Genomic DNA, 21,758 nt, shown 5'->3' with positions numbered 1-21,758 from the left:
ATCTGAAACAAAATCAGAAAATGCTGGAAAATCTCAGCAGGTTTGACAGCATCTGTGGAGAGAGAATAGAGCCAACATTTTGAGTCTGAATGACCCTTCACCAGACCTGCCAACAAATAGTCATTCAGACTCAAAATGTTGGCTCTATTTTCTCTCCACAGATGCTGTCAAACCTGTTGAGATTTTCCAGCATTTCCTGTTTTTGTTTGAAATGGGTATTTTTTTTTGTAAAAAGCTACTTATTCTGATTTGATTTGATTTATTACTGTAACATGTATTAACATACAGTGAAAAGTATTGTTTCTTGCACGCTATACACAACATACCATTTATAGAGAAGAAAATGAGAGAAAGCAGAATATAATGTTTACAGTCATACAGGGTGTAGAGAAAGATCAATTTAATGCAAGGTAAGTCCATTCAAAAGTCTGATAGCAGCAGGGAAGAAGCTGTTCTTGAGACGGTTGGTACTGATCTCAGACTTTTGTATCTTTTTCCCGAAGGAAGAAGGTGGAAGAGAGAATGTCCGAGGTGCATGGGGTCCTTAATTATGCTGCCTGTTTTGCCGAGGCAGCGGGAAGTGTAAATAGAGTCAATGGATGGGAAGTTAGTTTGCATGATGGATTGGGCTAAATTCATGACCTTTTGTAGTTCCTTGTGGTCTTGAGCAGAGCAGGAGCCATACCAAGCTGTGATACAACCAGAAAGAATACTTTCTATGGTGCATCTGGAAAAGTTGGTGATAGTCGTAGCTGACATGCCAAATTTTCTTAGTCTTCTGAGAAAGTAGAGGCACTGGTGGGCTTTCTTAACTATAGTGTCGGTATGGGGAGACCAGGACAGGTTGTTGATGATCTGGACACCTAAAAACTTGAAGCTCTTGACCCTTTCTACTTTGTTCCCATTGATATAGACCGGAGGCATGTTCTCCTTTACACATCTTGAAGTTGATGATAATCTCCTTCATTTTGTTGACATTGAGGGAGAGATTATTGTTGCTGCACCAGTTCACCAGATTCTCTATCTCATTCCTATACTCTGTCTCATCATTGTTTGAGATCCGACCCACTATGGTGATGTTGTCAGCAAATTTGAAAATTGAATTGGAGGGGAATTTGGCCGTACAGTCATAGGAGTATAAGGAGTATAGTAGGGGGCTGCGAACATAGCCTTGTGGGGCATCGGTGTTGAGGATGATCATGGAGGAGGTGCTGTTGTCTATCTTTACTGATTGTGGTCTGTGAGTTAGGAAGTTCAGGATCTGGTCGCAGAGGGAGGTGCCGAAGCCCAGGTTTTATGCTCAGGTTTTATGTTGTTTAGAGCAGCATGGTGGCACAATGGTTAGCACTGCCACCTCCCAGCACTAGGAACCTGGGTTCGATACCCGGCTTAGGTCACTGTCTGTGTGGAGTTTGCACATTCTCCCCATATATGAGTGTGTTTCCTCTGGGTGCTCCAGTTTCCTCCCTCAGTCCAAAAATGTGCGGGTTAGGTTGATTGGCCAGGCTAAATTGCTCCTTTCTGTCAGGGGGACTAGCCAGAGTAAATGTTTGGGGTGATGGGAATAGGGTTTGGGTGGGATTGTGATCAGTGCAAACTCAATGGGCTGAATGGCCACCTTCTGCACTGAGTGATTTTACGATTCTATGTTCTCAAATGTAACACATTATATGGACAGCTAAGAGGACATTGTTATAGTCAACATAAGTAAAAATCTAACCAATTCCACAATATGAGGTGATAAGATGACTCTTTTCAACAACAGAAAAAAATGACCAACTGTATTATTCCTTTTCAGCATTTCAGGTCTTTCATGGGAAAGAAGATGTCACTGAGGAACTGGAGGAAGTCCTGGCAGAAAGGAAAGCCCAAAAACACATTCGTTTGGTTTCAGTTTTGGAGTTACTGCAAAAGCGGTCTGCACGTTGGCAAGTCATCACAGTCATCGTCGTAATGGCCTGCTACCAACTGTGTGGTTTGAATGCTGTAAGTATAAAGCATGTTGCTGGTACTGTGTTAGACTGTGATTTCCAGTAAAGAGAAAGACCGCAGCAGTTCAATGGCACAGGCATTGCGTCACATATACCAGATGGCCAGTCTATGTTGAATTGACCGTAGTGTGAACATTGTAATTAATCTCGGTAGATCTGCATTGGGGAAGGAAAAAATCATGCCCTTCATTGTCATTCACTGATACTCACCTGAAAAATGCATGAAGAAATTTCCATTGGGTTGAAATGAGGTGGCCTGAAATTCTTAGAGGAATTAGCTCCTGATCCTGCCCCAGCTGATGTCATCCTGAAAGGACGAATCACAGATGGCCATAGAGATATGGGAACACGCCCTTTGGCCCAACTCATCCATGCTAACCAAAGTCTTGTCTGTTCAAGAATAAATCCCTTTCAATAGGCAAGTCAGTATCCTATGATAAAATCCCAACTGGGAGATATCAAAGTGGAATCCAGATTTACTTGAGCTGAATGAAAGCTAAAGGACTCAAATTTGGAATTATTTCTGTGAGGTAAAGATGTGTAATATTTGCTAAGTTTTATAACTTTTATGAACCAGAGAAGCAGAGTGATTTATGGGCCCAACTACCAAAATCACTCGAACCTATTAGTCAGGGACAAAAGACTAATTGAATATTGGCCTCTTTTTCAAGGGGACTGTAGCGTAAAGGGTAGAAAATTACGTTAAAGCTGTAAAGTCCAGGTTAGACCCCTTCTGAAGCAATGCATTTATTGGGCACTGAGCACTTGGTCCCTCTACTGACCCAACAGCACCAATAGCTCCAACGAAGGGTTATCCTGACTCAAAATGTTGGCTGTATTCTCTCTTGATGTGGAGATGCCGGTGTTGGATTGGGATAAACATAGTAAGAAGTCTCACAACACCAGGTCAGAGTCCAACAGGTTTATTTGGTAACAAAAGCCACTAGTTTTTGGAGCGTTACTCCTTCGTCAGGCAAGTGGGAGTTCTGCTCACAAACAGGGCATATAAAGACATAAACTCAAGTTTGCCAAGGCAACAGGAAGTGTAGACAGAGTCAATGGATGGGAAGCTAGTTTGCATGATGGATTGGGCTACATTCAGGACCTTTTGCAGTTCCTTGCGGTCTTGGGCAGAGCAGGAGCCATACCAAGCTGTGATACAACCAGAAAGAATGCTTTCTGTGGTGCATCTGTAAAACTTGGTGAGAGTTGGTTAGCTGACATGCCAAATTTCTTTTGTCTTCTGAGAAAGTAGAGGCATTGGTGGGCTTTCTTAACTATAGTGTTGGCATGGGAGGACCAGGACAGGTTGTTGGTGATCTGGACACCTAAAAACTTGAAGCTCTCAACCCTTTCTACTTTGTTCCCATTGATGTAGACAGGGGCACGTTCTCCTTTACGTATCTTGAAGTCGATGACAATCTCCTTCATTTTGCTGACATTGAGGGAGAGATTATTGTTGCCGCACTAAGCTCATCAGATTTTCTATCTCATTCCTGTACTCTGTCTTGTCATTGTTTGAGATCCAACCCACTATGGTGAAGTTGTCAGTAAATTTGAAAATCAAATTGGAGAGGAATTTGGCCACACAGTCACAGGTGTATAAGGAGTATAGTAGGGGGCACCAGTGTGGAGGAATATCATGGAGGAGGTGTTGTTGCTTATCCTTACTGATTGTGGTCTGTGAGTTAGGAAGTTTAGGATCCACTCACAGAGGGAGCTGCCGAGGCCAGGCTTTATGTTCAGGTTTTATGTTGTTCAGGGTGGTACAGTGGCACAGTAGTTAGCACTGCTCACTCACAGCACCAGGGACCTGGGTTCGATTCCCGGTTTAGGTCACTGTCTGTGTGGAGTTTGCACATTCCCCTGTGTCTACGTGGATTTCCTCTGGGTGCTCTGGAATGTTGGCCACAAACTCAAGTTGGTGTCTTTATATGCCCTGTTTGTGAACAAAACTCTTATTTACCTGATGAAGGAGCGGTGTTCTGAAAGCTTTTGCTACCAAATAAACCTGTTGCACTTTAACCTGTTATTGTGAGGCTCCTTACTCTATTCTCTCTCCACAGATGCTGTCAGACCTGCTGACAGTTTCCAGCATCCGCAGTATTTTGCCTTTAGTACCACTGGGTGTTTCACCCCTTTGATTGGCAGGACCTATCTGCCTGGATCTGGCACATTCGTAGCTCTCTTACCAGGTTTTCATGGGCACCTTTACAGAAAGGCACATTTTCCATATGCACATAGTCTCAGCATCAGCCATCTCTTTCGGTGGCACTGCTGAAGCTACAGGCCCAGTGGCCAGGCTAGCAGCTGAGAGAGGCAGATCACTACGCAGAATTGGCCACTGTGGTCGTGGAAGCCACCCCCGTGCGGACTCTGGTCCGCATTTGGTCTCAACGTTGGGACCATGTTAAACCAGCAAGACCTATTTCTCAGGTGGCAGAATCCAGAAGAAGTATAACCTTAAAATTAGAATTAGGCTGACATGGAATTCTCCTTCCAGAAAGTTGTTAAGATTCAGTCAGTTAAAAAAGTGAGAGTGAAGAATTTTAGTTTGGAAGGTTATGAAAGGTTACAAGACCAAGATGGGTAGGTGGAATTTAGGATACAGATCAACCATGAACTAATGAAATGGCAGAACACTATCCAGCCCCAATCTCCAGGCACAGCAGATTTGACAACATGCAATCTAGAAAGCTTTTCAATTTTTAATGTGACATTTACTTAGGCCATAAAACATTAAAATAAACAGAAAATACACAGCAGGTCTTAGTCAGGGTAATTAAATATTTATAAATATCAAAATAAATTGCAATTAAATGAATAGAAAGATGTCTTTGATTTCTTTTATTTCTGAAAATCTGCCTGCAACATTAGCGACCCACCCACCTGAGCCAGTACAGTCAGCAGAGTGTGAGCCTCAGACAGTCAGGGCATGCCCAGTTTTGTGGGCAAAAATCTGTTTGGAAAACAGGATATGGGAGAGGGACGTAAAAGATTGCGGAGACTTGGGCATATTTTAGTTACACGGGTGACCCACCAACACCCAAAATTCAAAGGACTCCAAAGTCACACGATTGCACCCAAGTAAGGGGCGGAGGAAATTCCAGATGGGAATGTTTTATGAAAGTAAGACATTCCACTGAGAGGTGGGAGAATATCTGAGAGTAGACTTCTTCAGCATGCTTGGCACATTCCCCTCCTCCCCTCCACCAGGCCTTAATAATGTATCAATGAAGACAATTGTGTGTTGTCCCCTGCTCCCAGTGTTTTGTCCTTTGATTAGGAAAAGGTTTTGTGTGGTTCGCAAAGAGAAAAGAACAACTGAGAGATAAAAACAATTGTGAAGAGGATGAATTTGTTTTGTTTGCAAGAAGGAGCCTTTCCAATAGCAAGCAGCGGACTGTATTGATTCTTTGACTGAATAATAGACAAATCCCTGGTGAAGTTAATAGCTTAACTGCAGCCATAGATTTGGATTCATGCATGTCTTATCATAAATAAGTGATGCTAAGAAGGGAACTGAATGAGCAGCAATGCTTCATGCTAAATTGAGCACGGAGCTTATGTTGGAATTGGAATATTGGGAAACAGCAAAGCTCCTAACTTTATTTTGTTTTACCACGAGCCTTCTGAAATGATTGTCAGCAAAATGAACTTACTTTGTTTCACAAGAAGCATGGGGGAAAATGAACCGAAAATGAGATGGTTGGAGGAAAGGAATGAACAAACATCAGATGGTTTTAAATAAGTAGTACATCTCCCAGGATGAATGACAAAACTGTTTTAAAAATTGGAATTGGTGATATCTAAACAGGAGACATCAGGAGATCTTCAAAGTGTGATTAGAAATCCAATCCTCAATTTCTCTGTATACTTCCAGCTGCAATTCTGATCTGAAATCATCTCTCTCCTCACTAAAATAAAATTGAGGCTTGGAATTTGTCGGTTGATCTTTTTTACCTTCCCAACGGAAGAATTTTAATTATAGGTCGACTCCATTTTGGTGTCCATTAATCATTAACCTCCCACCTTCCAAATCTGCTCATGAAAAATGTTGGACCAATCAAAACATTAATCTCTGCCATCGATTCCTGTCAAACAATAATTTACATTTATATAGCACCTGTAACATAATGAAATGTCCCAGGGTGCTTCCCGGAATATTAAGTTAAATTGATTAAATCTATGACTACATTGCCACCATGCCCCAACCATAAACTTCAGTCAATACTGAGTGAGCTAGTGGTGTTGGCACTAATTCCCTTGCACCTTCCAATATCTTTGACATTCTTCTTGAGATGTGGCGGCATGGTGGTTAGCACTGCTGCCTCACAGTGCCAGGGACCCGGTTCAATTCCAGCCTTGGGTCTGTCTGTGTGGACTTTGCATGTTCTCCCCGTGTCTGTGTGGGTTTCCTCTGGGTGCTCTGGTTCCCCCCACCCCCACCCTGACCCCTCCCCACTAGTCCAAAGATGTGCACGTTAAGTTGATTGGCCATGCTAAATTACCCCTTAGTGTCAGGGGGATTAGCAGGATAAATATGTGGGGTTACGAAGATAGAGCCCGGCTGAGATCGTTGTAGGTGCAGGCACAATGGGCCGAATGGCCTTCTTCTACTCTATAAGGATTCTATGATTGTAGATCTGCGTAGCTAAAATACTGCATGATTGGAATACAGGAATATCATTACAATATAGACAAGCACTGGAGAAAGCTACAAAAAAAGATTCATGAGGATAATACCCGAACTGCGAAGATACACTTATCAGGAAAAGTTGCCCAGACTGGGATTCTGTTCTGAATAAAAGATGAATGAATAGAGGCCCTTAAGATATAGAGAGGGTTTGATAGGGCAGATACAGAGGAACAGTTTCCACTCAATGTCATAAATATGAGATAGTCACAAAGAAATCAAGTAGGGAACAAGGAGAAACTTCTTGATGCGGAGAGCAGTTAGACTGTGAAACCTGCTTCTGCAAGGTCAGTATTTGAGGAAAGTTACATAGACAGATTTGAGGGCAAGCACATGTGGAAGAAATAACTAGAAGTGTATGTGTGTATGTGCATAAGTTATTAAAGGTGATGGGACAGATTAAGATCAGTTACTAAAGCATACAGTATTCTAGGCTTTATTAATAGGGACATTGAGTGTAAGAACAAGGAAGTTATATAGAGGTTGTATAAGGCAGTAATTGGGCCTCAGATGGAATACTGCACGCAGTTCAGGTCATTGCAGTTTAGGAAGGATGTGAATGTCTTGGAAAGAGAACAGAATAGATTTACAAGAATGTTTCCAGGGATGAGGAACTTCAGTTGAAGATAGATTGGAGAAGTTGGGACTCTTTCTTGGCGAGAAGGCGGCTGAGAGGAGATTTGAAAGAAGTATTCAAAATCCTGAGGGGCCTGGACAGGGTAGACGGTGTAAACTGTTCCGATTGGTGGAAGAATCAAGAAGCAGAGGGCACAGATTTAAAGTCATTGATAAAAGAAACAAAAGTTATCTGAGTAAAATAGTGAGGGGTTACGGTCCGAAATGCATTGCCTGAGAGCGTGGTGTAGGCAGGTTCAATCGAAGCATTTAAGGTTATTTTTTGAAAATAAATTATGGGCAGGGCTGTGGGGAGAAGGCAGGGGTGAGCCTGGTAAGATGCTCTGTTGGAGCGGCAGAGAGACCCGAGTTCGATTTCAGCCTCGGGTCACTGTGTGTGTGAAGTTTGCACATTCTCCCCGTGTCTGCGTGGATTTCCTCTGAGTGCTCCGGTTTCTTCCCATAGTCCCAAGATGTGCAGGTTAGGTAGATTGACCATGATAAATTGCCCCTTAGTGTCCCAAAATGTGTAGGTAGGGGGGTTAGCAAGGTAAATGTGTGGTGTTACAGGGATAGGGTCTGAATAAGATGCTCTGTCACAGTCAGTGCAGACTCGATAGTCTGAATAGTCTCGTCCTGCAGTATAGGAATTCTATGAGTCAGTGGAGCTAGTTTGATTTGGAGGGGTGGGGGATGGGGGAGGGGGAAGCTGGGTCAAACATTGTCCTTCTCCAGAAGCCGTTCTTGTCTTCTAATATAGGCCTGCTTTCCCAGGATCTGGGAAATCCAGTCAGTAAAGTGGAATATTAATAAGATGCTGCCAGTCTCAGGCACACATATAAGTGATCAATGTGGGCTGGCTGTCTTTTCCCCTGTCGCTGAAATGGGTAGCTAGGAGGCGGGCTGGCTTTGAGATTTTGAGAGGGATATTTTGGTGACAAGGGATGCTCAATGGGTGCTGTGCTATTGAGACGTGTTTGTTTGAAAGTCTGGTTTTAGCTTTCAGTTGCTAATTACCATTATTTGAATTTGCTTGGAGGTGTTAAATCAGACACCTGTAACTTTAGTCCTCCAGCCCTGATTAGAAGCAGTTTTCATGGTGCTATATGTGTAGCTCCTCGCACCAAATTTTACACAAGGGGCTGAATTTTACCTGCCCTCAATGGTTGTTTCCCGGATAGGTGGGATGAGGAAGGGTGGCATATAAAACAGGGTAGGCGTCCATCCCACCATCCTCCTGCCCACCTCTGCTTCCACCCCCATTGACAGTCCATCTACCACATTTATATGACAAATGAAGGGTCAATTTGGGCTTGTTATCAAACCAACTGACCCTAATAATACATTACCCATAATGTTTGGCATGGGCAGCAGAGTGGGAGTGCAAAGCCCAACTTTTTTAGCTCAAGTGTTTAAAGGGTGAAAAGGAAGTGGGGGAGCCTCATTCTTCAGGTTCTGCCCTTTGCAATTATGGAGTGACCACCTCCATTCCTACAGATTCAATCCACTATTAAACCCACCCAATGGCTATTAAGTTCTGCACACATGAGGATGGCTTAAACTGGGATCTTGGGTTCATGTGACACTACTTGTAAACCACCAACCAACACCGCCCCCCCCCCTCCCCCCCTCCGTATACTGCCTTAGGTTTGCAAAATGCTACTTGCTGTTCTGGCTTTAGACAATTCCCACCTCTTTAACCAATGATTATCCCCCTCTCCACGCACACTTTCCGTATCTGTAAAGATTTGATTGCCTGTAAAGACTCGGGTTTTAACCATTCTTCACATTCCAATCTGTAATTATCTTGAAATTGTGTCTTTGCCTATATATGCTGTGTTTGTGAACCAACCTCCCCTCCACCCTGATGAAGGGGCAGTGCTCTGAAAGCTCGTGATTCCAAATAGAATCTGGTGTGTGAGACTTCTTACTGTGTCCACCCCAATCCAATGCAGGCATTTCCACATTGGCCGTCACCTCCATTAATCCCAATCTGATTGGCTAGTAGCTCCAGAGGGCAAGACTTTTTCCACAATGTGGGCAGAACTCCCACATGGCCCTCGTTAGCCCATCCGACAGTGTGGTATGGTTGTGGAACAGATGGATGGGGCCAGAATGAGGGGAATGAGGTCTGTGATTGGGGGGGGGGTGGGTGGTGGGGGGCGCGGTGAGAGGCCGAGATTGAGGTTGGTGAAACCCAAGGGCTTCCTTGTGGGGCTGGGACTCTGTGCCCTGCACCTCCTGGTCCATAAGGAGATCTGAACCAATCACTTACTTTCCTGGATGGGCTGTTCCTACCTCCCTTTCTCTGCCTGAGGTTTCCTGGCATCCCGTACACTTGCACAGCAGCAGAGAATTTCAGATCATGCTCCCAGTTGCTCTGTTGGTGTCTAATTTACATGTAGTGTCTTGGCTCTCCACAGCTGAAACCTGATATCTGCAGCTGTAAAAATAGCAGCAGGTAGATGTTTATCTTAGTCCTCTGGGATGTGGGTGTCACTGGCAAGACTAGCATTTGTTGTCCTTCCCTAATTGCCCTTGAGGTGGCGGTGAACTGGTTTTGTGACCCACTGCAGCCCCTGAAATACAGGTGTGGTCACAGTGCTGTTAGTGAGGGAGTACCAAGAATCTGACCCAGTGAAGAAATGGTGATATGTTTCCAAATCAGGATACTGCGTGATTTAGTGGGAAACTTACAGGTGGTGATGTTCCCATGCATCTGCTGCCCTTGTCCTTCTAAGTGGTAGAGATTTTGATTTGATTATTATTATTGTCACATGTTTTGATATTGTTTCTTGCGTGCTATACAGTCAGAGCATACCATTCATAGAGTACATACGAGAGGAGGAAAAGAGAGGATGCAGAATGTAGTGTTACGGGCAAAGCTAGGATGTAGAGATAATGTAAGGTAGGTCCATTCAAAAGTCTGATGGCAGCAGGGAAGAAGCTGTTCTTGAGTCAGCTGGTACTCGTTCTCAGACTTTTGTATCTTTTTCCTGATGGAAGAAGGTGGAAATGAGTATGTCCAGTATGTATGGGGTCCTTGATTATGTTGGCTGCTTTTCCAAGGTGGCAGGAAGCGTAGACAGAGTCAATGGTTGGGAGGCTGGTTTGTGTGATGGACTGGGCTTCATTCATGACCCTTTGTAGTTCCTTGCTAACAAGAAGCTTTGGGTTTGGGAGGTGCTGTTGAGGGAGGCTTGGCGAGTTGCTGCAGTATATCTTATAGGTGGCGTACACTGCTGCAACTGAACGCTAGTGGTGGAGGAATAAGTGTTGATGGTTGAAAGGGTGCCAGTTAATCAGGCCTCTTTTGCCCTGGATGGTGTCAAGCATCTTGACTGTTGTTGGAGCTGCACTCATTCAGTGGGGAGGTTTTCCATCACACTCCTGACTTGTGCCTTGGAGATGATGGGCCAGCTTTGAGAAATAAATGGGTGAATTATTCTCCACAGGATTCCCAGCCTCTGACCTATTTTTTTGTAGCCAACAGTATTTATATGGCTGGTCCAGTTAAATGTATGGTAACCCCTAGGATGTTGATGGTGGGGAGTCAAGAATGATAATGGCATAAAATATCAACAGGAAATGGATAGCTTCTGTCTTGTTGGAGATGATCATTGCCTGCCACTGTTGTTGTTTTCCACTTATCAGCCCAAGCTTGAATATTGTCCAGGTTTTGCTGAATGTAAGCGTGGGAAGCTTCAGTATCTTCAGTATGCAAGGTATTGAACGTTGCACAATCATCAGCAAACATCCCTACTTCTGACATTATGGAGGGAAGGCCAATGTGAAAAAGCTCAAGATGGTTTGACCTAGGGCACTACCCTGAGTATAGAATCACAGAATACCCACAGTGTAGAAGGAGGCTATTTGACCCATCGAGACTGCACTGATAACAATCCCACCCAGGCCCTATCCCCGCAACCTCACATATTTGCCCAACTAATTCCTCTGACACTAAGGGGCAATTTAGCATGGCCAATCAACCTAATGTGCACATCTTTGGAGGAAACCCACGCAGACATGGGGAGAATGTGCAAATTCCACACAGACAGTGATCCAAGCCTGGAATCAAACCTGAGTCACTGGTGCTGTGAGGCATCAATGCTAACCACTGTGCCATCAGTATGTGATGGATTCTGACCACAAAATTTACATTTCATTTCTTAATATGAAGGGATTACTGTCGAAGGCAAAATAATTCATAACTGAAAGGAACCTGGAATCTGCCAGTGTAAACAGTTCATGTTACACACAACAATGCTTTTTACTAATTGCATTGAAGCAGCTACAAAGCATGTGCTTGTATATTCTCTTTAGAGTCTACAGATTGGGTTTCTACATTTACTGTGCTTTCATTCATTCTTTTATCATTTATAGATTTGGTTCTACACAAATAGCATCTTCTCAGGGGCTGGCATTAGCATGGATCACATCCCATATATCACTCTGAGCACTGGAGCCATTGAGACCATATCTGCTGTTGTTTCTGTGAGTAGAATTTGCACCATTAAATCTGTAAAACTGACCCAAATTGCCATGATCAAATGTTTCTTTTTTTGGTAAAAATATTCCCAGGCTGCCCTCTGCTAGAATTGTTGCAGATGGGTTGGAGAATTGGCCGGACAAGCAAAAAGTACGTTAACCTTGGGAGAGAATTTCCTGTCCCAGGGCGGGTGGGACCAGAGGGTACTTTTACAAATTTCTGCCACTGGTGGAACACTGCCAGCATTGGACTTTCAAACCAGCTCTTCAGATCATTTATTAAAAACCTTATAAACAAACCGAAGAAAAGGAACTGCACTTATTTTAAAATGTATATTTTGCTGATTTGCTGCTGTAGCTGAAATCCTGTCACCTTTCCTTTGTCTGGCATTTTGCCAAGGAAGACTATATAATGTTCATTAAATTTTTGGACAGTTTCAGTAAAATCCTAATTAATCAATTCAGCCACAACCCAGAAATCTCCTGAGTTTCACTACAATCTGTGGTTGTGTCCTAGGCAGAGCTACTTTATTTCAGATAGTCCAACTGAGAATGTAAACCATTGTACAAACTATCGCTCGACAATAATTCCCACAAGTTAAAACCTAAGAATATGTGAGCAATAACTGATCTCAATCCCTTTTCATTCTTGGGGTTTTTGTTACAGTTACCTATAGGGTGGCTCAGTGGTTAGCACTGCTATTTCACAGTCCAGAGACCTGGGTTTGATTCCCAGCTTGGGTTACTGTCTGTGCAGAGTCTGTATGTTCTCCCCGTGCCTGCATGTGTTTCCTCTGGGTGCTCCGGTTTCCTTCCACAGTCCAAAAGACATGCTGGTTAGGTGCATTGGCCATGGAATTGTATTCGGTGCAGGCTTGATGGGCTGAGTGGCTTCTTTCTGCACTGTAGGGAGTCTATGAATTCTATGATAATCATTCTGTTTCAGCAGACTTACTCGATCGTGCTAATTTTAAACTTGCTCTTTAGAAGTGATTAAAATTATATTAAAACAAGTATGAACCATGCAGTAATCAGTTGCTGGGGATTTTTTAATATTATGATTTGCCAAGTCGATAGGTGATGAAATATTGAGGAGAAAGTCCTTGAATTTAATTAGAGCTGTTTCATTGAAAGTATGCCTTTTTTTGGTGTGATTTCATTTTCAACTTGTAAGTGCAAATTTGCAGAGATGCTACCCCCTAACTTTAATACTGCCCACCTAACAAGAAAGGGAGAGCATTTAGTGCTACATTCTTTACGTGTTCACACCCACCATTGTTTGAAGTGCACACTTTTCGACAGCAGTTAAAATGAAAAAGAGCAGTAGCAACTGGGCTTATCAGAAGGGACCAGGGGTAAGGGATTGCAAGAAGAGTCTTCTGCATTGCTATCGCATCACATACATCACTCTTTAAGCAATTCGATTTACTCTGCGTGATATCAAGAGATAGCTGAAGGCATTGGGTGTTGTAAAGGCTGTGGGCCCTGAAACATTCTAGCGACAACCCTGAAGACTTGTGCTCCAGAACTAGCCACAGCCAAGTTTTTCCAGTTTGAACACTGGCATCTCCCCAGAATGTAGAAAATGGCCCATGAATTCCCTGACCACAAAAATCAGGACAAAACCAACTCGGTTGATTACTGCCCCATCAGCCTTCTTTCAATCATGAACAAAGTGATGGGAAGTGTTGTCAACAGTGTGATCAAGCAGTAATTACTCAGCAATAACCTACACACTGAGGCTGAGTGTGAGTTCTGCCAGGCCCATGTAACTCCTTACCATATTCCAGCCTTTGTCCAAATGTGGAGAAAAGAACGAATGTGAAGTTTTTCTATGTTTCTCTTTGTTTTTCTATGTTTCTATAGAGGGTTATAGGTAAGTCTAGTAGGTAGGGACACACATTCGGTGCAACTTGTGGGCCAAAGAGCCTGTTTATGCTGTAGTTTTTCTATGTTTCTAACTGAACTCAGAGGTGAGCTGACAGTGACTGCCCTTGATATCAAGGCAGTGTTTAACTGAGTGTGATCAAGGAGTTAATAGAACTAACATCAATGGAAATCAGGGGGAAAACTCTCTACTGGTTGAAGTCATACCTAGCACAAAGGAAGATGTTTGTGGTTGTTGGATGTTAATAATATCAGTTCCAGGACATCACTGCAGCAGTTTATTAAAGCAGTATCCTGGGCTCAACTATCTTCAGCTGTTTCATCAGTGACTTCCTTCCATCATAAGATTAAAAGTGGGGATGTTTGCTAATAAATGCACAATGTTCAGCACCATTCATGACTCCTCAGATACTGAAACAGTGTATGATTATGTAGCAAGACCTGAACAGTATTCAGGCTTGGCTGATAAGTGGCAAGTAACATTCAAATGAATATATGAATTAGGAGCAGGAGTAGGCCACACAAGTGCCAAGCAATGACCAACAAAAGAGAACCCAACCAAACCCCTTGACATTCAATGGCATTATCATCACTTAATCCTCCACTGCCAACACAATGGGGATTACCTTTGACCAGAAACTGAACTGGACTAGCCATATAAATACTGTGGCTACAAGAGCAGATCAGATGCTTGGAATTCTTCAGCGAATAACTCATCCCCTAACTCCACAATCTACAAGCATAAATCAGGAGTGTAATGAAATACTCTCCACTTGCCTAGGTGAATGCAACTCCAACAACATTCAAGAAGCTCAACATCATCCAGGACAAAACCTGTTTGATCGGCATCCCACTCCACTTTCAGCGTTCACACCCTCCACTCACCAATACACAGTGACATCCAAGCAATGCATGTGCCATCATAAGATGCATTTCAGCAATTCACCAAGGCTCCTTTGGCAGCACTTTTCAAACCTCTATCACCTAAAAGGACAAGTGCAGCAAACACATGGGAACGTCACTCCTCCAAGTTCCTCTCCAAGCCACTCACCATCCTGAGTTGGAAATATATCCCTGTTTCTTCACTGTTGCTGTGTCAAAATCTTGGAACTCTCTCTCTTTAACAGCATGATGGGAGTACCTACGACACAAGGACTATAGCAGTTCAAGACGGTGGCCCACCACCACCTTCTCAAGGGCTGTTCGTAATGGGCAATGAATGCTAGCCTAGATAGTGAAGCCTACGTCACATGAATGAATAAAGCAAAATGCTGTATACTGCATATCTCCCTATAATATCAGGCATGCATGTGGAGGAAGCATAGTGACAGCAGGAATCTTCATCAGATATAGAAGTACAAGTAAAAAGCAAGGGAAAACAGTGGAAAGAGGGTCACTCTAATGCCTTACAGCAAGAGCTGTGACAAAACAGCTTATTCCTCAGAGCTGTTGTGATGGCATTGAACCCCATTCTACATTGAAACCATGTTCAGGAGGTGAGGTGTACACAAACTTCACAAGCCTGCTCCCTTCCTCATTATTACTCAGTCACAGCTATCACACTCACTCTCCCAGCAGCACCCTTCACAAATATACATCTAATAGAACTGCAAGAATATGCTGGATAACACTCTGGAACTATAATGTATAGAGCATGAATAGCATTAATAGGAATAATAAGGAATAGCATTAACTGCAGTAGGAGGGAGAGAGATAATGAGCATAAGAGGAACATGCCCCTGTCTACATCAGTGGGGATGAAGTAGAAATGGTCGAGAGCTTCAAGTTTTTAGGTGCCCAGATCACTAACAACCTGTTCTGGTCCCCCCATGCCAACATTACAGTTAAGGAAACCTACCTACGCTTTTACTTTCTCAGAAGACTAAGGAAATTTGCATGTCTGCTATGAATCTCACCAACTTTTACAGATGCACCATCTATGTGGCCTACTTCTTTCTGGTTGTATTATAGTTTAATGTGATTCCTGCTCTGCCCAAGACCGCAAGAAACTACAAAAGGTCGTGAATGTAGCCCAGTCCATCATGCAAACCAGCCTCCTACCCAGTGACTCTGTCTACATTTCCCAATGCTATGGAAAAGCAGCCAGCCTCTTCAAGGACCCCAAGCTCCTTGGACATTTTCTTTTCCACCTTCTTCCGTTGGGTAAAAGATACAAAAGTCTAAGGTCACGTACTAACCGACTCATGAACAGCTTCTTCCCTGTTGCCCATCAGACTTTTGAATGGACCTAACTCATATTAAGCTGATCTTTCTCTACACTCTAGCTATGACTGTAACACTACATTTTGCACTCTCTCATTTCCTTCTCTATGAACAGTATGTCTTGTCTGTATAGCATACAAGAAACAATACTTTTTGCTGTATACTAATACATGTAAGAAGTCTCACAACACCAGATTAAAGTCCTACAGGTTTATTTGGTAGCTAACGCCATTAGCATTTGAAGTGTTGTGAGATTTCTTACTGTGTTTACCCCAGTCCAACGCCAGCATCGCCACATTATTATTAATACACGTGACAATAATAAATCAAATCAAATCAAAAATCTGAAGCAGGCGCATTGGAGCCCCATATGCTGTCAGTGACAGTGAAGGTGACACCTGGTCTTGTTTGTTTCAAGCGTTTTGAGGATTGGCTTTGGGAACGTGAGCAGTGCATTGATGCCGAATGCCACTGATGTATAGTCTGCCAGAACAAATAATCACATGATTTTCCCATTGGGCAACAAGAGAAAACTTCTATTCAATCAGTGTTCTGCTTCCAAGTGATCATCTGCATGAAATAATTGATGTGATTGAGCACTTTATCATCATCTATGCTCCCCTTATTATTTGCTAAGAACTTGCAAGTCAAGGATCTAACACTGGCAGTTGCCTTATCTTCATGAGGGACATAAAAGACCTGGCATTGGAATCTCTGTCCTGGTTGGGCGCAAATGTCCCAGTGAGTTCCAAGCTCTCTTCTGTGCAACAGAACCCTGTTCGTGTGAGTTGTAGAATCCACTGTGCTAGCTGCCATGTCAGAGAAAACTTGACTCTTGGACTTATTCCAACCACACTCACAATCTGTCATCTGACTTTTGACAGCTGGGCCTGGAGGCCCGAGCCCCTTCCCTATTCAGCTGTCTCCTGCTAATCCAGTACCAGCATCCCCATCATCTGCTTACTTCTGACCTGTGTTTCATGCAATGCATTTAGTTGAACTCTATCTGGGGTGGTGATGTACTCATGCTGTGCTAGCTGGGCATCATGGGGGGTGTATGGTGGCTCCTGCTTACTAAGCCCCCCACTCTGCCCATTCTGCCTTGCGTCCAGACACAGAAAGAAAAACTAGTGTAATTCTTATTCCAACTTGGCAGCATCTTCCAGAGCAACGGCTTGGCAGTGCTATTCAATGAAGGCTTAGTGTATGACCAAATAGATTAGAAAATGAGAATGTGTTTTCTGTTTCCTCATCTACCTCCTCTTCCTTACCAGGCTGTCTAAGTTAAGTTCAGCATGCTACGGTGCAGAAGGACCTGGGGTCCTTGTGCATGAGTCGCAAAAACCCAGCCTACTGGTGCAGCAGGTGGTCAGGAAGGCAAATGGGATGCTGGCCTTCATAGCGAGGGGGATTGAATATAAAAGTAGGGAGGTCTTGCTGCAACTGTACAGGGCACTGGTGAGGCTGCAGCTGGAGTACTGTGTGCAGTTTTGGTCGCCACACTTACGCAAGAATATTTTGGCCTTGGAGGGAGTGCAGAGGAGGTTTACTAGGCTGATACCGGAGTTGAGGGGGTTGAGCTATGAAGAGATGCTGAATAGACTGGGCTTGTACTCGTTAGAGTTCAGAAGGATGAGGGGGGGATCTTATTGAGACGTACAAGATGATGAAAGGGATGGATAGGGTAGAGGTGGAGAGGATCTTCCTGATCAGAAAGGACAGTAGGACTAGAGGGCACAGCCTCAAGATAAGGGGGGGAGCAGTTTAGAACGGAGTTGAGGAGGAACTTCTTCACTCAAAGGGTGGTGAATCTCTGGAATTCTCTGCCCGTTGAAGTGGTGGAGGCTACCTCGCTAAATATGTTTAAGACGTGGGTAGATAGGTTTTTGGTAGGCAAGGGGATTAAGGGTTATGGGGAGAGGGCGGGAAAGTGGAACTGAGCCACTTCAGATCAGCCATGATCTTATTGAGTGGCGGGGCAGGCTCGAAGGGCTGGATGGCCTACTCCTGTTCCTATTTCTTCTGTTCTTATGTTCTTAAAGTCTATCCTCAAATGTGGAGAGTGAATGCAGCTTGGTCAGTTTTTATCAATCTTTTGTAATGCCCTGCTACAAATACCGCAGCATACATTCTGAATATGGGAACAAGAGTAGTCCATTCAGCCCCACAAGGTTGTTCTGCCATTCTGTGAGATCATGTTTGATTTGTATGCTAACTCCCTTTACTCAGCTTGGCTCCATATCTGCTACTACTTGCAAAGATAGGGGGAGAATTTGGATAAGACTGTGTGGGCATTATAGTGCATGATTAACCCACGCCTTTTTGCAGTTCATTCTTTGTGCTTTTTTAAATGATTACTGCGTGCATCAACATTACCATGCTGTTCATTAGCACACGCAGCAGCAGGGACTCTGTTAGGTCAAATGTCAAATATCTAATCCCACCTAAAAATCTAGGCCTTTCTTGGATGCCCTCACTGCGGCTGCAAGGAAAGATCAGAGACTTTTTTCGAAATCAAATCAATGGTTTGGTATTTTGCACAATGAGTACCAATGTTTATAGACACTGCATTGGAAGCCTTTATGGAAAAGTTGGAAGGGAGGATCAGTGACTTTGTATCTGTAGTAGGGATGAGTGAGGTGGAAGGAGGCCCTCCAGAGGTGATGTTCGGGAGGCTGTGAGAAGGAGCAGTGGAATGTAATGCCAGGAATGCTGTTCCTAGAAATTTGATGTTGTGGCACAGGAAGAAACTTAATGATCTGACCCAAGTTATCAAGGTAAATTCATCTTCAAATCCTACACACTGCACCATTTGCTTCACCCACTGTTCAATTCTATACAGCTCCATCACCCATCCATCGATATTCTCTACCAGTCAGGACTTAACCTTAACATTTGTATGATTTACCCCACCCTCACACACACAATTTTTCCGAGCCCCCCATTCATAACTGATAACTCACACACACCAGTAGCTTTTCAATCATAGCAGTCACACCATTAAACTTTGCATAATGCTCACTGTCCCTTTCTTGGAGGAGAAGGTGACATCTTACAGCAGGCAGCAGCAAAACACAAAAATGCCTGCATGCTTTATCACCAATGGAGGAGACAATGCTGGACAGTACAGACCCTGTAGCCACGGGTGGTGCTGAAATAATTGATGATCCATATATGATTGATTGATCCATTGATGATCCATTGATGATCCAGTCCACTTCTTCCTCATCCCTCAATCTCCCTCATTCCTCAATGTCTTCTGTATCTCAAGCTTCAGATAGTGCAAGCATGCACCTCCATTTTGCTTTCCGTCACCACTACTAAACCATTCTTCCTTCTTCATTTCCAATGTCACAAATTCTATTGCATCACAAACTGCATCTACCAAAGATCTGAATGCTGCATTAGAAGCTCAGACTTGTGTTATCATGACCCTTGATGCTAGTGTTCAAGGGAGCTTCCTGGCCATCACGGCAATCATTCAATGTGTCGGCCAGTTGATGACCAGTATTGCCCTGGTATCATCCCAGGAGAGTGACAGTGGCTTCATGAAATATGAACATCATTCATAGTCCCATTTCTGCCAGTGCCCTTGCCCTGACCTGTCAGCCATCCTGCCCGGGTCAAGATGATGGAATCTGAAGCCAGGTTGTCCAGAGTGAGGACTGCACGAGGTCATCCTGCAAGACCATCTACAGTCTCGCCCGTGAATGTCCGCCGTCTCCCACCAACCAGACTGAAACCATTGAGGAAGTATCCTATCGGAGCACTGGAATAGAGGCACCAGGAAGGGGCATTCAGAGAATGCACTGGGGCGATTTGTTTATTTTTGTATGGATCACACCATGATTTAATTTATAAATTTGAATGCGGAAGTTGTAGTTTCACTTTTGCTTTTAAGCAGAACACACACACACAGCTCTGCTGCTTGGTCTTCAAGCTTTTTATCTGTTCACATGTGCCTGAACTTAATAAATGAACCCTCTTCCTTATGAGTGATCAGTACCTTTACACCATTATAAAAATACAACATTCACCTGATAGGTTGTGACATGGGTTTATCCCATCATAATGGCCAGCATGCAGCATACTACCACAAATTCACTCAGCTCAGTACCTCAGGGCTCCTTCAAAATTATCCAGGCAGTGGAATCATTGGGTGGAATTTTCTGTACAGAGTGCTGGCTGTGGCGAGAACACCGGTATGCAGCTGGCAGCTGCAAAGCCAGTGTTTCCTGTTAGATAATCCAGCACAGAAAATCTGGAGGTGCGGCCCACGCTGCCATGCTGATGATGTGGGGCTGGAAAACCCTGCCAGCCAGGAATGCCAGATCGGGATGTCCTGTAAAAATGGTTCCCTGGTCTCCAATAGAAAATACACGACCCCTGCCCCCTCTGCACATGAACACTCTCACCTATGGGCACGGGGGGATCCACAGACACAGGGGGTCCCCCTGACTGATGAAGGAAACCCCCTCCCCTCCATAGGAGTTAATGCCAGGGAGCATTGCCAGGCTGCCTTTTAAAAGTGGTGCTGCAGCCTCCGATAGAAAACACAGGAACTTGCCCCCCCCTTCTCATGAACAACCTGCGCCCCCCACTCAGTGCCCTCCACCCCCCCTCCACAACATGCATCCCCTACCAGGGACACAGGGTCCCAGACCCCCACAGCCACTGGAGTTCGTCTCCTCAGACTGATGAAGGAAGCTCCCCCGCCTCCCCCAGGGCTATACTTAGTCTTACGCTCCAGTGTGTTGTCTTTGCTGATTCTCATTTTTAAAAACCAGTTGTGAGCCTTGCCAGTGTGAATTGCTAATGCGGAAAGATGATTCGATGGGAAGCCTGCTGAATATATTTAAATGTACTGAAATGAGATTCCTGACCTTCTTGGGACTTTGTGCCACATTGCAGGCTGCACTTGCGGTGGTGGGGAGGGTGAAGGGTAGTTCCATTTAATATTGTCTTTAACTGTGTAAGGGTTAAAACGGGCCTCTTCTGGGGTGCAGTGTTCATAATGGCTTTGCGTACTAATTGACACATTGAATATCTGCTCTGCATGCTATCAGCAGTTGCAAGTTATGCATGTATAAACCAACTGCACCAAGATGGGCTGCAGTGCATCTGCCATCAGATACGTGTGCAATTATTTAGGACCCAATTCTCAACCTTTAGGAAACTAATTGCTGCTTGATAAAGGACACTACGGAGCCTAATTTCTCCTCCTGTCCCTCTACCCTAACAATTGCTTTCAAAATCTCAAACTCTGCAATCATATCACCCTTTCTTTCTTATACTCTAGGAAGTACAAGCCTATTATGTAATCTCTCCATGTAATTTAATTCTTGGAGCTCTGGTGAATCTGCATTGCAGTTCTTTCCAGGATGATATAGCCCTTCTGGGGCAGAAGGGAATAATATCGAGGTCACCATTCCATTTTTCTGACCGTGATAACAGGGCCTATGGAAAGTCAAAACATAATCCATCAGTGTCAGCATCGTTTAATGAAAGGTAAACTGTGTTTGACGAATTTGCTTGGGTTCTTCAAAGATGTAACAAGCAAAATGGATAATGGGGATCCTGTAGATGTAGAATATCTAGACTTCCAGAAGGCATTTGATAAAGTGCTGCACACAAGGTAAGACCACTTGGAATTAGGGGTCGTTTATTAGCTTGGATAGAGGACTCGTTAACCAACAGAAAGCAGAGAGTTGGGATAAATGCACCTTTTTCTGGTTGGCAAGATGTAACTAGTGGGGTGCCACAGGATTTTGTCCTTAGACCCCAACTATTTACAATCTATATTAATGAGTTGAATGCAGTGATAGTATGTGCAACAGCAGATTTGCAGGTAACGCTAA

At 43.9% G+C, this 21,758-nt stretch overlaps 1 protein-coding gene across 1 annotated transcript in view; it reads left to right on the top strand.

Annotated features, from left to right (window-relative positions):
* slc2a9l2 (solute carrier family 2 member 9, like 2) overlaps positions 1–21,758 on the top strand; it is a 372,756-nt gene that overhangs the window by 233,134 nt on the left and 117,864 nt on the right. The window contains exons 8-9 of the mRNA XM_080192432.1: positions 1,799–1,986; positions 11,686–11,796. Coding sequence (XP_080048558.1) covers positions 1,799–1,986; positions 11,686–11,796 — 299 coding nt within the window. The remainder of the gene's footprint in view (positions 1–1,798; positions 1,987–11,685; positions 11,797–21,758) is intronic.

The sequence above is a fragment of the Carcharhinus amblyrhynchos genome, chromosome 1 (genome assembly GCF_965287045.1).
Source record: "Carcharhinus amblyrhynchos chromosome 1, sCarAmb.v2.hapA, whole genome shotgun sequence".
Classification (NCBI taxonomy): Eukaryota; Metazoa; Chordata; class Chondrichthyes; order Carcharhiniformes; family Carcharhinidae; genus Carcharhinus; species Carcharhinus amblyrhynchos.
The sequence above is the reverse complement of the archived record's forward strand: the minus strand, read 5'-3'. Positions and strand labels throughout refer to the sequence as shown.